The 16,341-nt window shown below is 30.5% G+C and overlaps 1 protein-coding gene across 11 annotated transcripts in view; it reads right to left on the bottom strand.

Moving 5' to 3' along the window:
* The window catches only part of LOC143921391 (uncharacterized), a 182,139-nt gene that overhangs the window by 91,084 nt on the left and 74,714 nt on the right, over positions 1-16,341 (bottom strand). For 2 of the 11 annotated variants that reach the window (XM_077444666.1, XM_077444669.1), the window contains one exon: positions 2,648-2,901. The exons of the other annotated variants lie outside the window; for them this stretch is intronic. In XM_077444666.1, the coding sequence (XP_077300792.1) occupies positions 2,648-2,726 (79 nt within the window). In that variant the 5' untranslated portion in view covers positions 2,727-2,901. Of the gene's footprint in view, positions 1-2,647; positions 2,902-16,341 lie in introns of those variants that run through there. 11 annotated transcript variants of the gene reach the window in all.

Genomic DNA, 16,341 nt, shown 5'->3' with positions numbered 1-16,341 from the left:
TAGGATTTTTTCAGTATAAATATATCTAGCATTATTTTCTTAGAGAGGTATAATACGTATTAAAGTGGTTCATATATTATATGTACAGAAAATCCATTTATTATTCAGATAAAAGCATAGTAATTATATATATTGTGTTTTTTTAGAGGTATAGAACTGTAAAACGAAATAAAACACATAAAAATCTCAGTAATGGTCATGGTATTAGCTTTATTGGAAGATAACGTGATGCCATTAGCGTTTAAGTATAATATCGGACATTTATTTGGTTCGAATAAAGTCCAATATTCGCCCACTTTTTCGAATAGCTGGAGTCATATATCGGCAATAACGCGGTGAAGGCTTCCAAGTAATCCATCGTCTCTGGTTTATTGGTGTAGACTAATGACTTTATATATCCCCATAGAAAACAATCCAAAGGTGTTAAATCATACGTTATTGGAGGCCAATTCACGACCGTAAAATGTACGGTAAGTTTCGTGAACTGAATCACGATTTTTGAAATATTTTTGCACAATTTGCAAGCGTTGTTCTGGTATAAGTCTATTTACGATAAAATGGCAAACAAAACTGAGTAAAAATCAGCTGTCAAATGTCAAATTAATTGCTGTTGAAAAAAGTTTTGTCAATTTGAGAAATAAACCTCTAAAAAAACATTCTCTATATCTGATGATTGCATACGTTCGTGCCCGATTTTCATATCATATATATAAAGACGGTAATCTGTGTGTGTGTGGGTGTGTGTGTGTGTCCTAACGCTCGCCGAACGTAATGAATGAATCGATAAAAATCGACAAATTCATTTTTCGACGAGACGACTTTGCTGCGAGTTGAACTTGCGATCTCAAAAAGCCTCATATAGGTCTAATTAAGTTTAACGGTCTCAACCACGACACCAAAGCCGCTTCTTGATTTTACCTTTTTTTTTAAACATTAATTGAAATATTCCTTCTCACCATATAAAAATACGTAATTATAATAATTTTATTTAGCGAGGTTTTGAACCTTTTTTTTTCTTTTCATATAAAACAATTAAACATATATTTTTAATTGAAATTCTTGAAATTGAAATTAATTTATATTTTAACGATGTTTGAAAAAAATTGATTTTATTTACGGGCGGGCACCGGGAATCGAATCATATGAATATGTACTTAATTTGTTATGTGTAATAATAATATTCAACGTAACGAGGTCAATGACCGTTTGTGTATAATCGGAAAATTTTACATTTTGTTAACTTTAATTAACATTTTGTTAACGTTAACTTTAATAATTGAAAATTATTACAAATAAAGAATTGAAAACTATCTATGAGAGTCTACGAAAATAACGGTTCCGGTTCCGGATTTTTTTTTAGGTTTATACGAGTATATAATAATTTTATACCCATGCGATGATGTTTCATCGGGCTATTCACTATTATAGCAATAACGGTAAACGAGTACGAACTTAGGGAATTATCAAATAGATTGTAAAAAAATATAAATAAATATCAGACTGATGAATTTTTTACACAAATTCAAATATTGAAATATAAATTTATTAAATGAATTTTAAATACAAGACTAGGATATTTTCTATAAGCATAAATCAATCATAAGATTAGTTTGGCATTTTAAAATTAGACATATAAAATGTTTTGACCTTACAAAGGACTTTTTAAATGCATTGAAAACAAATACATATACATTGAATATGTATGTACATATACATACCTATATATGTAAGTGACCGATGATTGCAAATATCTACATATGTATATATGTAAATGACACATTCATGGAGACTTTTTCAGTCGAAAGTTTCAATAGAAATATGACAATTTAAATGGTCAGTTTCTTGTAACTTTTTTTACGAAAATTTAGTAATAATACATAGTTTACTAAATATGTATATAAAAATGAACGGTCAGTAAATCGTTTATTGTTTAAGTATAAAAATTTAATTTTTAACAAAGAGACAATAGTCATACAACCGGTGACCGATAATATAACTTTCTGATAATCTATTTACTAACAAACTAAAAAGAAATATGTCTACTAAAAAAACAGCCATTTCCACTCTAATTCTAGACAGGAAAAACAATGACTGAAATACCTCAAAATATGAATGTTGCTATTCATGAATATGTAATTTTCCATTTAATTTTTTTCTAGTAATTTATGGAATGAAAACTTGTCTTTAAGCACTGCCAATTTCCACGGAATTGCCTTTTATAAAATAAGCAAATTCAGTCACAGGATGGTCGATTTTAATACTGATACTATATAATGTTTAAGATCAAAATCACAATGGTTTTTATGCTACATAATAAGCATATTAAAATCATAAAAGTATTCTGCTGTATTCATCGCGTGGAAATTCATCCGATATTTACCTTGTACATAATGCTTTCATGATTCACAATTAAGATATAGAACGCAAACTTTTAAAAACGCTATACAAACATACTAACACCATTTAGTTATCTAAATTTTATCAATTATTAAATTCACAATTAAAATTTGATTGGCTATAATTACAATGTGTACACTTTTATTTAACAAGCGAATCGCTCGTTGCCCACAAATTACGTCAATTATTATTTTAGCATAGATTTCAATATTGAATTAATCAGGCGAAACTGATAACTGACAATAAGTACCTTGGACTTGTTGCGCATCGACCTGCTCGCGATCGAATTTTCCGGCCGTGGCCGTTTCCACCATTTTCCTGTACACCATCTTGAAAATGACAACCCGGTCGAACTGCACACTGTGTAACACTACGTATCACCGATCGATAGTTCCATTCCCTGTCAAATGATTGGACACGGTTTGAATTTCGCGGACAGGAAGCATTTTCGCGAGGTCATAATGCGACCACTGACTTACCAGTGGTATGAGCGTCCGACCGAAACTGAAACGAAAAAGCGTTTATCTCGTACCAGTTTGTATTGTTGATTTGATGTAACCTCAAAGCGATAAGAGTAAACAACGTGAGCCAGGCATGACCAATCCACGAGCGTCACTTTTTATTGCTGCAATTGTAAAAAAAAAACTTCAAAAATTCGACCGCCATATGAAGAAATTACTGTGCAGGGTTTATCCCAATGTTTTTATGATCTTTTTATATGCGATAGGAATTTTCAGCTCAAATTTTTCGCTCTTCATACAAATATCAAGCCATTATATATCAATAGTGATGTATTATATTATATCTACCAGTAGTGCCTTCATACAATGAGTTTCCAAAGGTTTCTGGAACACTTTCATTCAAAATTTAACATTTCCAGAAACATGTTGCAAAAATTCAAGAAAAATACGCTTTGAAATGTGTTATTGAATGGTATATTGCTTAGAACAGATAAATAGAAACGTGTTTTTTGATTTTAAATGCAGGATATGCATATTGAGTTTTATCAACTTATTCATTTATTACTAACGCAATAGCGATTTCAATACAGGTATTATCAAAACCGGTTCTACCGTTTCTTTTTGTCAAAATTTTACCTTCGGTACTACCGGTAGTACTGAAATTGTTTTTAATTTAGAAGAAGACGTAGTATCGTCTAGTTTGGATGAAATCCTTTTTACACATACATATATTATATACTAGTGGTTTTACCCGGCTTTTATTAAATTTATTTGAATAGGTTTATTTTAATATTCATTTGTTCGATGACGTCACGGATTTACGAACCAACAATACTTACATACTTACAAAGTCTGTTTCGAAATTATATATTAGATACCAGGAAAGCCTAAAAGGTAGACCCTAATGATCCTTGCTGGCCAATTATTAGCATCGATAAAAAAAAATATTGAGCAATTTTACAGAACATCATACATAGATACGTCTATGGATAAATTTGACAAACATTTTTTAAATCAGCAAATTCAAGATGCTGAAAACTTGAATTTTGCAAAAAATAAGACAAGGTTGTTCCCATAAAATCAGATAAATTGACAAACTCGTTTAGGAAACGATCGACCTGGAGTCACATATCTAGGATCTGGCCAGCAGCACCGGCTAGAGATTGAACCCGTGACCACCCAGTTGAAAGCATTACAGCTAACCACTGATATATGCTGCTGGTTAGTGTGTAATGGTTTGAGCTGCTTTAGAGTCACTAAATTGATACCGATAATAACGGTAGTGAACTTTTTCGGTAGTCTTGGGAGTGACGAATTTCAGTATTTTTGGAATCCCTACAACAAAATAGCTTGTGTTGTCTATACAACTGTAATAACCACAAGTATGGTCTGAATATGAAAATAGGAAAAGTGCATTAATATCTCAATTTAAGACACAACCATTAATTCTTTAGGGATGCCATAAAATCCTAAATATATGTATTCATGAGGTTTACGACATATACATATGTATATGACGTTCAAAGATAATTGTAATCAAATTGATAAATAAAGGTCGTTGATTTGAGATTTTAGATATGTATGTAGTACCATGTATATGTAGCACATGTACGGCCATTCGTACGTTGATATGATTATTTATCTGTCAAATTTTTGACAGGTGTATGTCAATTTGGTTGATGTGAAAATCTCTACTCACGTTTCAATCGGGTGAAGGATGATACAATATGTATTTCATAACAAATAAATACAATTTCCATTAAATATATTTTATTACAAAAAATCATCTCTATCTGAAAAATGAAAAGCGATTATGATTATGATTCATTCTCAAATCACAGTTGCACAATAATGTAATGATAATCCTTGCACAAATAAGCCGGTGCAGTGTAATTGCATTGTATGTGATTGAATACTGCAATGATGTATGTGTTTATTTAATATTACAGATTTATTACAAAATCAGTATTGGCGATAAATCAATTCATAGATAATGATAGCAATCATTTCTAAGTAAACACACTATTATCGTAGTAAATATTTCACAACTTTCATTAGCCGTGTTTACTTATATGTAACATAATTTTTAAATTTAATGTTAAATATTATATGTATGTATGTTTTTTGCATACATTCAGATACAAGTCATTGTTACCACTATCTGTGTACGTTGTATGAACAATCGACAAATGTTTACATTGAAATGTTTGTTTAGAAGTTTGTTTTCGAAACCGATAAAGTGCAATCACATTTTTCTAATGATCTTTACCCGATGAGAAATTAAAAAAAAAACAAACGTAGAACTTATCTGCAAATATTTCGGTACTGTAATGATATGATTGGAGTAATTGTAGATAATAAACAACAAGTAATAGTAATTGGAGATAATAAACTACTACGCATAGGATGAATATGGTTTCTTATATAATTTCTAATAACTTCTTAGAGATCTATAAAAACTCAAAATAGCACAATGATTCGGATTTATCGTATGAATTAGAGTACTGTTCCCGGCGTTTTAGCAAGAGTAAAAATGGAATTCTTTCATGAGTTTTTTATAGGAAAAATAATCAATGTTCGTAGTTAGAATACCATGAAATTTTAAATTGAATACTGCAGATTTGAATTTTTCAACGTTATAAAGTATGTAGAAGATGCTAGAATAGAAAGATATTATTCATAAGGACTAAAGATGAAGAGGTCGCGCCAATTCGGGTCACGTCTAGACCCCAATTGGCAGAGATCAATTGGTGTCCGCGACCAAGGTGAGATGACTCCGGGATAATCATCAAATCATCATCATCATCTTCACCCTGCAACACAATCCGAAGCACCCGGAGCAATTGAGACGCAATTGGATCGCTACTTACACTTGCTTCGGCCGAATGCAATCGAGACGGGGGGCGATTCGAATTTAGAAAATATTTAATATACAAGTCTGTTTCACAGCGACAATGGACCGGCGACAATAGACCAAGTACCAGAAGGTCACAGGCACTCATCATCCAAATCGGAATCATAACACACAAATCGCAAGGTTGATTCAATGCAGGAAACGATTCTCTCGACAAATCGTATATGGCGTGCTGTACAGAATGGATACATAGTGGTCGTCATTATAATAATGACGCTCTAATGAAACATCATTTTCGAATAGTCCTGTTCAATTCGATCCGCGCCAAATTACAGACGAAGCTGCTTTTGGATTGGGACCTTATGTAACACTAGATGAAAGTGACTGATTCCGCTCAGGCAACGGTTTTCACGATTAGGCGCATGAAGTCAGTTGGATTTCTACTGACGATACAAATCAAACTATATGATATTATATTAATAAAATAAATGAAGTAATCATCTATATACATATATAAAAATCAATGTTTATCTGTCGTCTGTCTGTCACGTATGCGTTTCTATACCATTCAACCGATTGTGATGGTTTCCGTAAAAAAAAAAATCGCCCAAAAAACGGGAACGGGAACGGAAAAACAGGAATGAGTGGCATTGCAACGCAATCATTTAAAATGTTTTCGCGTCGCCACCTGCGTTGTTAGGGTAAAATAAACAAACAATTGAATAATTTCAAATATGTTCGCCGCCTGCATTTTTCCGACAAATAATCATTACTATAATTTAATTTGATTATTAAGTATTAATTTGAAACTGAAATATTTACTTAGCGAAACCCATCGAGAAACGGGAACGGGAACGAGAATTGCATGCGTTATTGTGGCATTGCAACGCATTCCGGGCTCAGCTAGTCCTTAATATAATATTTATGTTTGTCAACTTTGTTGAAAAACTTTATCTATTATTCAATATTTTTAAACAAAATATGCACATACGTATGTAGGTGTGTACACATAAGATGCAAAAATAAAAATTCGGATGTGACAAACCTATGACTTTATCTATGTATTTCAGGAATATAAGAAATTTCACATATAAATAAAAATATAATATAAAAAGAATACAAAAACTTTCACACATACCGGGTATCAGAACATTTTCGATAGAAATTGAGCAGAAATGTAGGGGAACTTATGAAAGACAAAAGTTCCGGTTGTCGGATTTTTTTCAAACATATTTTGTTACTTAACATTACTATAAATATTATAAATATTAAATTTCAAGAAGAAATAATTTAAGAGGTCAAAATAAAATAGTGAAATATTGCTTTAAAAAATTTTACTACTTCTGCTTTATGAATACTAACCGCAATCAAATGAAGTATAATTTAGTACATAATGAATACAAATATAAATTTTTAGCTCGATATGGTTGGAAAAATCTTTTAGTCACAACATTTTTGACTTTTCTAAGAGGAAAAAATCCTACTTCCGGCTTCTCATTAAAATACAGACACCCATATTAACACACAGACACATATTTTTTCTAGATCATAAAACGCAATCAGTCATCGATTCTGGTCACAAAACTTCATCTATTTTTACTTCGTACATAGATAATGAAAAAATATACATATTCGATTGGGTTAAGATAAAATTCTAAATAAAAGAAATCCTTTTGATTTTTGGTCTGGGCTTGAATATATTTGAAAGTATGAACGATTCAGATTATAATTGGATTTTGTAAAAAAATAAAAATAAAATACAATCGATATTATGCTTATGCTTTCTGTATTAAACAACATTCCTACAAGATCTTTCAGATAAGAATGTTATAAAAAAAAATTCCGAGACGGTACATTAAGTAAATATTATTCCGTCTGAAGTCTCACCAAATAATTATAATAGTTTAATATATATATATATATATATATATATATATATATATATATATATATATATATATATATATATATATATATATATATATATTTATATATATATATATATATATATATATATATATATATATATGTATATATATATATATATATATACATATATATATATATATATATATATATATATATATATATATATATATAAATATATATATATATATAAATATATATATATATATATATATATATATATATATATATATATATATATATATATATATATATATATATATATATGTATATATATATATATATATATATATATTTATATATATATATATATATATATATATATATATATATATATATATATATATATATATATATATATATATATATATATATATAAATATATGCGTTTATATATATATATATATATATAAACGCATTCATAAGAATGTTTACATAAACAGTGACTCTCATTGATATGTACATATGTATGCATATATTTCAGTTTTCATAATGCATGATTTTCAATACGGATATAAGAAAAAAAGTGACGTATCAAAACAGACTGTAAAATCAGTATTTGTTGCGCTGTCAAAAATACTGATATTCAAAATTTGATAACTTCCCAGACAGTTATTATTAGATAATATTTGAAATGATTTATTTGATATGAAGAATATGTTCCTACAAAGTACATATATACTGACATTTAAATTTATACAAACATACGTACAATTCGGTATTGTTCGTGAAAATTAACCGTCTTCCGGTTCTTTCTTATCTACGCATGACCTTACATATATAATATAATATCTTTCGTAACCAGCGTTAAAACAAATACATTTTTCGTAGATATGATACTAGACGGATTAGTCAAAAATGACTCGAATTAAATTCATTTGTGTAGTATTTTACAAAAAATTATGTAACACTGATTGTAGAGTGATTAAATTAGTGGAGGTAGGCGCGATTTAACCCTCTGTTGGCTGATGACCGCTATAGACGTCATGCGTAAAATGCCAGTAGCGAGAATAACGCGATTCACTGTATATAGATAAAATAATTCGGGTGTCAATTGAGAGATTTTGTCACTTGAATAAATCTTACAATATATATTTATGGTTGAAAACTCGATTTCCAAAATTCACTAAAAGAATACAGCGAAAGTTGCGTGGGCAAAGGATTAAGGCGCAGACACATAATCGTACGGCATGGCATGTCTAAGTAGACTCCATCTGTGAATGGTCTTGTCTCATGTCATTGTTAATTCATACGGTCTAATTATTTCAACAATTTTCTCCCACATTTCTTAAAATATAGGAATCACTGTAAAACCCATGTTAATACAAGAAAATATGTCAACAAAAATACTCCAGGGGATGAGTTTTGGCCTGGCAAAGATCAGGCGTGCTAGCGTTTTTTTACACGAGTAAAACTATCTAACAAAACCACGTGCCGCGTAATATTCAGTGTGTCTGCGCCTTTATGGCAAGAACACATTCAAAAGTGCGGCACGGGATGCGTGCGTGGACTCCAGCAGTGAGAGGCGCATCTTCACACGGTATATGCAATTCGTACGATCTTACTATGTTGACAAGTTTCTCCTACATTTTATCTAAGATAAAATATCACCGAAAACTTCAGAAATAGACAGAAACTACATACTTTTACATATTGGTAAAGAAGCATTAATTTTTTTTTTTAATATACTCAATGAAACATTCAGTAAAATTTACTAGGAAATTTGCAAATATAATGCAAAACATTCCAAGCGTTGTTCTCAATGTATTTATACGTATTTGTTAGACATTCTGTGAAATTTATCACTGGAAATTCCTCATTGTTATAAAATAAATCTAAATTACGGAATTCCGATGGAATTGTCAAAGAACCGTTTCGTTCATCAAACTTTAACTTCTTACAGAATCGTTTTTAAAAACAACGCGAAACCAGTTTTTTTTGTCTGGTGCAATTTAAGCTTTATCTTTTATATTGAAAAACAATATAATTACCATCACAATGATCATTATTCAGCACATTTACCAGTTCACCTGCAACGTGGTCTTCAAACACATATTATCCATCGCGTTTTCTCGTTCACACTTGAGTCTAAATTTTGCATCATCTGACGTTATATAACAATAATGATAGCAGAGCGTCTCTTTATTGAAAATAATAACTGTCACGTGCTGTAAAGAATCATCGCGAGGAGACTAATTAGTGACATAATTGAATATAAACGCTGATTATACAGGATCTGGTCTTCTTCGTAACAATAGTTTCCGACACGCAATTTAAAGGTGCATCATCTCTTAACCTCTACCAACAATTTATCAAACATAACAAGAAATATAATACAATAGAATCATCTATAGACAGTCAATATTTTTTTCCATACACAGCAATTTGTTAGAAATACATGATATAAGTAGCATTATATAAGATTCAACAAATTCGAGATGCTAATAGCTTGAATTGAAGAGAAACTGAAGGGGAAGATACCGATTTATTGGATCCATCACAACGATTAAGCTAGAAAAATCAGAAAATCGGGAGACGGTATTTTATTTTATTTTATTTTTATTTTACATATATACCAGGAAGGCCTTACAGGAAAATCCCAATGCGCCTTCCTGGCCAATTACAAATACAAATGCAGCATTTTTTTATTATAATTCGTTGAATTGCGAGACACTGAAAAAACTCGCAAATTAACGAGACATCTATGAATTGTACATAAATTCTTATTGTACATCCATCAAATTTCAAATAGTGGTGACATAGTAGGTAGGAAGGATTTTTAGCCAATTTTTTTTTCCGGGAACCGTTTCAACAATGAAATCAGAGAAAATTGGCAAACTCTGATAGGAAACGATCAACCTGGAGTCAAAAATCCAGGTCTGACCAACAGCATACTCTGAAAAATTCATTTTCATTCAGGGATAGAACCCGGCACCTTCTTGACGGTAAGCAGAAGCTTAAGGTCCGAGCTATGCTGCTGGCTGATTATGATTTTAATAACAACAAGATCTCGCCAGTAGCGTATTTGGTCGGGATTTGAACACATGACCTCTCTACTGGTATGCTTTAGCTCTATAAGTGCACTAAGCTGTCCATATATATGTACATATATTATATTTTTTAATTCTTAAACAATCAACACGTTATCAATCGAAGAAAACTCATTAATTAACATATATGTACATATGTATTGCGAAATTGAGTTGAGTCAGACATTACACCTCCTGTCGTTTCCTTCTATCAAAGGCTATGTTGAAAAGAAAGTGGCAAAATTATCAAATATATACGTATATGTAAATGTATAATACATACAAATGTATAATAAAAGCAAATAATTGATGTTTTATTTCCCAGACGACAGACTGTTTTCAGACGAACATGTTAAAATAATTATATTATAGACATATGCATATATGTATATAAAACAGGAAGATATGTTTTATATAATAAAAATCCTTTGACGTCATACAAAAATGCTTACATACACGACCAAAAGTTGAGTACAAAGATCGTACTGTGAATCTAATATACAAAACTGTCAACGAGCGCCGTTCTTGGAAAAGGCTTTCATTTTCAAGTGGCACAAAACGTAATGGTTTTCCATGTGGCAACACGAATCTAAGAAGCGCCTTTGTCGAAGATGTTACGTATTTTTACTCACGTATCGCTAATTTACCATGACAATGGTACGCAGTAGCCGGTATTGACAGGTACGCATACGATGAGATCACCTTGGTTTTTAAGCAGCCAAAGGTCGTCGACGACCGTTTGTTGACATTTAATGTTATTACCAAGATCGCTCTGTAGCCTTTTATCAAGACTGTCACGCGACTGACGAGTCGCGAATACCGTGAGACAGAAATTTGAACATCCAGATGGGAAGCACTTGACACTGACTGGGCAGCCTGAAATATACCTATACATACATATTATCAGTGCTCAGGTGGAAATATATTACATATAATGAGTTGGCTATAGATAATTATGTTAGTTTTATGTGGTGTTAGATTGTTACGTGGAACGCCAAAAGTCGTGACTGGGAAATTCTCGGAAAATTCTTATATAGGACGCAATATCTAGTCACAATCATATATCCTGTCGACATTGTTTCCGTGTATTTCTCATTAATTTTAAATATCTATTTATTTTTGGAGGCCTCAGGCTTAGAATTAAATTTCTGGAAATATGTAAGAAGGACAGTGTTAATGAATTCATATTAACTTGTTTACAAATTAATCAACAAAATTAATGTTTATTACAGATCCACATTTTTCAACTTAGTAATTATGGGCTTCGAGATGGCTCGAAGTTTGTGATCGAAAGATTGCCAATAAAATCATCAAATTTGTAACCAGATTCTCATGGCATAATATGTGCCATGACAGGAATTACCCCAACTAAGTACTAACAATTTATAAAACCTAACAGGACATACATAGAATACAATAGAGACATCTATAGACGTCAATTTTTTTTTCATACACAGCAATTTGTGAGAAATACATTATGTTGGTAGCATTTCATAAGATTCAACAAATTATAGATGGTAATAGCTCGAATTTGCGAGAAACCGAAGTGGAAGATACCGATTTATTGGATCCGTGTCAACAATTAAGCTAGAAAAAACTAGCAGGAGACGGTCAATTTGGGATTTCACATTTTTTATGACCCACATTTTTCAACTTAGTAATGAGGGCTTGAAGTTTGGGATCTAAAGGTTGCCAATAAAATCACCAAATTTGTAACTAAATTGTTATGGCAATCTTTCAATGAAAGGGTTCGAAATTAAGTGAAGTATTTTTTAATTTTTTAACTGCCCGAGTAACTGGGCAAATTTGGTAAATGTCCAGATATTTCGAAAAAACGAATCCTTAAATTGTATAATTATATAGACGAAATTAACAAAGTCACATAACTTCAAAGTAGTTTTTTGACATCTGCAATTTTATGTCACCTTTTTTTGTACAATATGAAAGTCAATTATATTTAGTAATAGTAGGCTACAAAAGTAACATTATACTATCGTTTTCTATTATTAAATTTTATTATATTATGCAAAATATGTTGATAAAATTGATATATTGCAAAGAAACTCATTTAAGAAATTAAACAGGTAGGAAAATTGCATCTATTTTTCATGTGATGCTGTATTGTTACTTATTTAAATGATAATAAAATAATTGAAATGCATTAAAATGATTAAATTTAAAAACACAATAAGTTTTAAATGGAACATTAAATATATTTGGTTATTCGTATGTCTGCTGAATTGAATACAATTTTACTGCGTTCAAAAAATTTGCGTCTATCCACAGCCTTATCTTAAACACTTAATTAATGTTTATAAAATTACAATCCGGTTAAGTAATCAGAACTGTGCAATTTAGATTATAAGGTATTGCACTTCAAGTATCTGACCTAAATATTACGCGTAATCTACAATTCTATACGTGCATTATATATGTAGGAACATATACATATATGATAAAATGGTTTGCTTTCTTCTACCCAATTTCCACATTTCTTTTTATATCGTACGCGAAATTAAATCACCACAGTTGCGATGAAATACTATTTCAAACGTACCGTGTTTGATTTTTCGATAATAAACTTCGGGTTTTCACCTTCGCGTGCTGTGCGGAAAATCGATGAAAATTCTCCAGCCTTTTATGGTCAGTGTTTTGTTGCAAATGTAATCGCCTTGACCATAAGTCGACCTTTAGGGTCATTGTTCGCCTCCTAAGCATATTGATTTTACGATAAAAATAACCAGAACTCATTGAAAAACCGAAAATAAGACCATTACAAATGTTGCAAATTCGCATTGCACCATTTATTTATGAATTTATTGCTTTTATCTGTAGAAAGTCAACACTACAAGTAAAATTACTTATAACCCCCTATCCGAATACAATGAGCGATATGAATACAACAATTCAAATGATAAAAAATTGCCAATATTATTTAATAGAAGAAAAAACATTATTAATCGTTTATCTTTCTACGTTTCTACGTTTATGTATGTACATATGTATAGAATCGTGACGTATTTTTTTAAATATAATACGTAAGCAAGAAAAATTGAAAGAATATCATTTCAAATATTATTTGAACAAATACGACACTGAAATATCAAGTACGTATGAACATAAGTAGCTTTTGAAAAAAATATATGATTGGACATGATTTTTTTAGGTTTACACATATGTAGTATATATGTAAATATGTACTCGTATGCGTATGCATTATACTGTAGAATTTATTATTTTTATTTCATGACTTAATTGGTTTGGCGAGTTTAATCCTTGATGAATGTCTCATGGTCATTTCTTAGGGCTATAAGATAAGAATTTAAATTTTAAACGCGACAACCGTGTTTGAATCCGTCATTTTATTCGATATTTTGTCACTTTATTCAGAATATTTATTTTTACAAGTCTCTTCTATACTTCACTTCGCTAACGATTCAGTATTTTTTCTTACAAGCTTCCGATCGCTTTGAAATTTTGCCATTTTGTGGGCATTGGTAAACGATGGAAATTTAAATCGTTTTTGATAGTTCGATGGTGAAAAATAATAGTAATAGACACGTTTAAAAATGCTACAATTTTGACCGCCTTGACGTCTAATGGTAAGTTGCCGTATTTATCTGCCTCTCGCTTTATCAGATTTTAATTGTTTAATTGCTTAAACGCCTATGCTATAACTTTATCTTTTTCACACTAGACTATATCTTGTAAAATTTGCATTAAAGGCTCTCATTATCTCTCATATACATTTTTTATTTCACTCATTGCTATGATGTTTTCACTAAGGGACTTGTACATATATACATACATACATACATATATATATACATACTGACTGAAAAACCTAGTAAATATAATAAAAAGACTTGAGCAAAGTAAGGATCACTTAAATGCATGTTGTAAATGTATAAACTAGAATGCACTTCGAATCGAAATCAATATTTCGAAACACACTCAGTCCCAATAATCATGAATATTGAAGGATTATCATTGATAAGCCTACTATAAACTTTTCAATTTACTTTTGTCATTATAAAATAACTGATGTTGTACCCTAAGATATATCATCGCATGGGTGTTGACATATTAAGTTATTAAATAAAATAAAAATATTAAAATAAATGTGTCGGTACTGTATTGGATCCGCACGCGGTCGAATTTTTTCGAATACCTTTTAAATATATTTAATTCTTTAATATGGAAAAAAATTGTAAAAACCACATATCTACCTATTTACATACAAACAATATAAAACACCAATAAAAAAATGAATGAATTATTTAATTAATTAATTAAATTTTCAATAGATGGCGCTAAATGCTCAGAGAATTGCCAACATTGGTAGCAAACAGTTTATGTACATATATGTATAATGAAGTTTTTTTCTTTCGTTATTATAATAGATTCGTACATTTTGTTGAGAGTGTTTTAGCTGTGACGTAAATATGTATGTTGAATCGAAACGACTATTATAGTACGGCGAGCGTTATCGCAGATACACACACAGGCACACGGAATAGGGATATTATATATGTATACATATATTGTTTTATATAAAACTTAAATATGGAATATTTTGCTGTCAACGAAATACATAATCGTTAAATCATTTTATAAAAAAAATATTTCAAATATGACAAAAATATCAAATGTATAAAAAAGCTTGAATAAAACTAATCAAATCAAAACTTTTAATGTGGGGTAAAAATGGCTTTATCGATCGTCTATACAAGCCCTACTTACAGTACAAATATTTACAATCAATTACTTACTGTTGAATCAAGTCAACATAAAATACCTTTCGTGATAATTAATTGTGAATTTATATAAAAAAAATAAACAAAATAGAATAATTGCTAGAATCTCATAATTGACAAAAGAATTGTTAATCAAAGTCGCTCTGCTCACTTGTAATAGTTCAGCTAACCGCAATCCGCAATTAAAGATGAATTTATACACGTTTAAGATCTCTCTCGATTTCATAACTAGTTTCATCCTATTTATAAAATAAAATAATACCTTTGATGTCTCGTAAGTGTAACAACGGTCGCACACGTCATCAATTATATATTATTTATACATGAAATCGTAATTGCATTCAATTAATATATACGTTATACAATAGATCACGACGGACGCACACGATCACGTCAACGGTTAACTAATAACTATGAAACTATCCTGTCGTGATTACAAATGTAAGTATCGAATCGTTTAATCGATTTTATTATTCATCTGTCGGTTCTTCACGCTTTCGAGCATCGATGCCAAGGTTTGAGTAGACTTGAACTCCACTTTGGCATACTTGAGCGTTTTTTAATGGAAATTCGGATTGGACATGGAAATGAGGTGACTTTTCGCATTGACGTCAACGTTTTGTTTACAGATGCGATCCACGGAGATGTTTCGAATACATGTATGTATTAATATACATTCTTCGAATTTCTAAAAGTGCACTTCTCGCTATATCTAAACGTGTTTTTTAACAATGATATCGACCTTGATATTGATGCATGGCCGCTTCTTTTTGCACTGTCGGGCAGGTAGTCGATTCTTATCAAAAGCATTCTTCTCCGAAGCACGTGTTTCTGTAACGTGTGTGATTTTATACCGGAACAGACTCTTCAGATAAATTGCTTCTATTATTTCGATTTTTATGTAATGGCTCTTATGG

This window comes from Arctopsyche grandis, chromosome 13 (assembly GCF_051622035.1).
Source record: "Arctopsyche grandis isolate Sample6627 chromosome 13, ASM5162203v2, whole genome shotgun sequence".
Classification (NCBI taxonomy): domain Eukaryota; kingdom Metazoa; phylum Arthropoda; class Insecta; order Trichoptera; family Hydropsychidae; genus Arctopsyche; species Arctopsyche grandis.
Note: the sequence above shows the minus strand (reverse complement) of the source record. Positions and strands in the feature narration are given on the sequence as shown.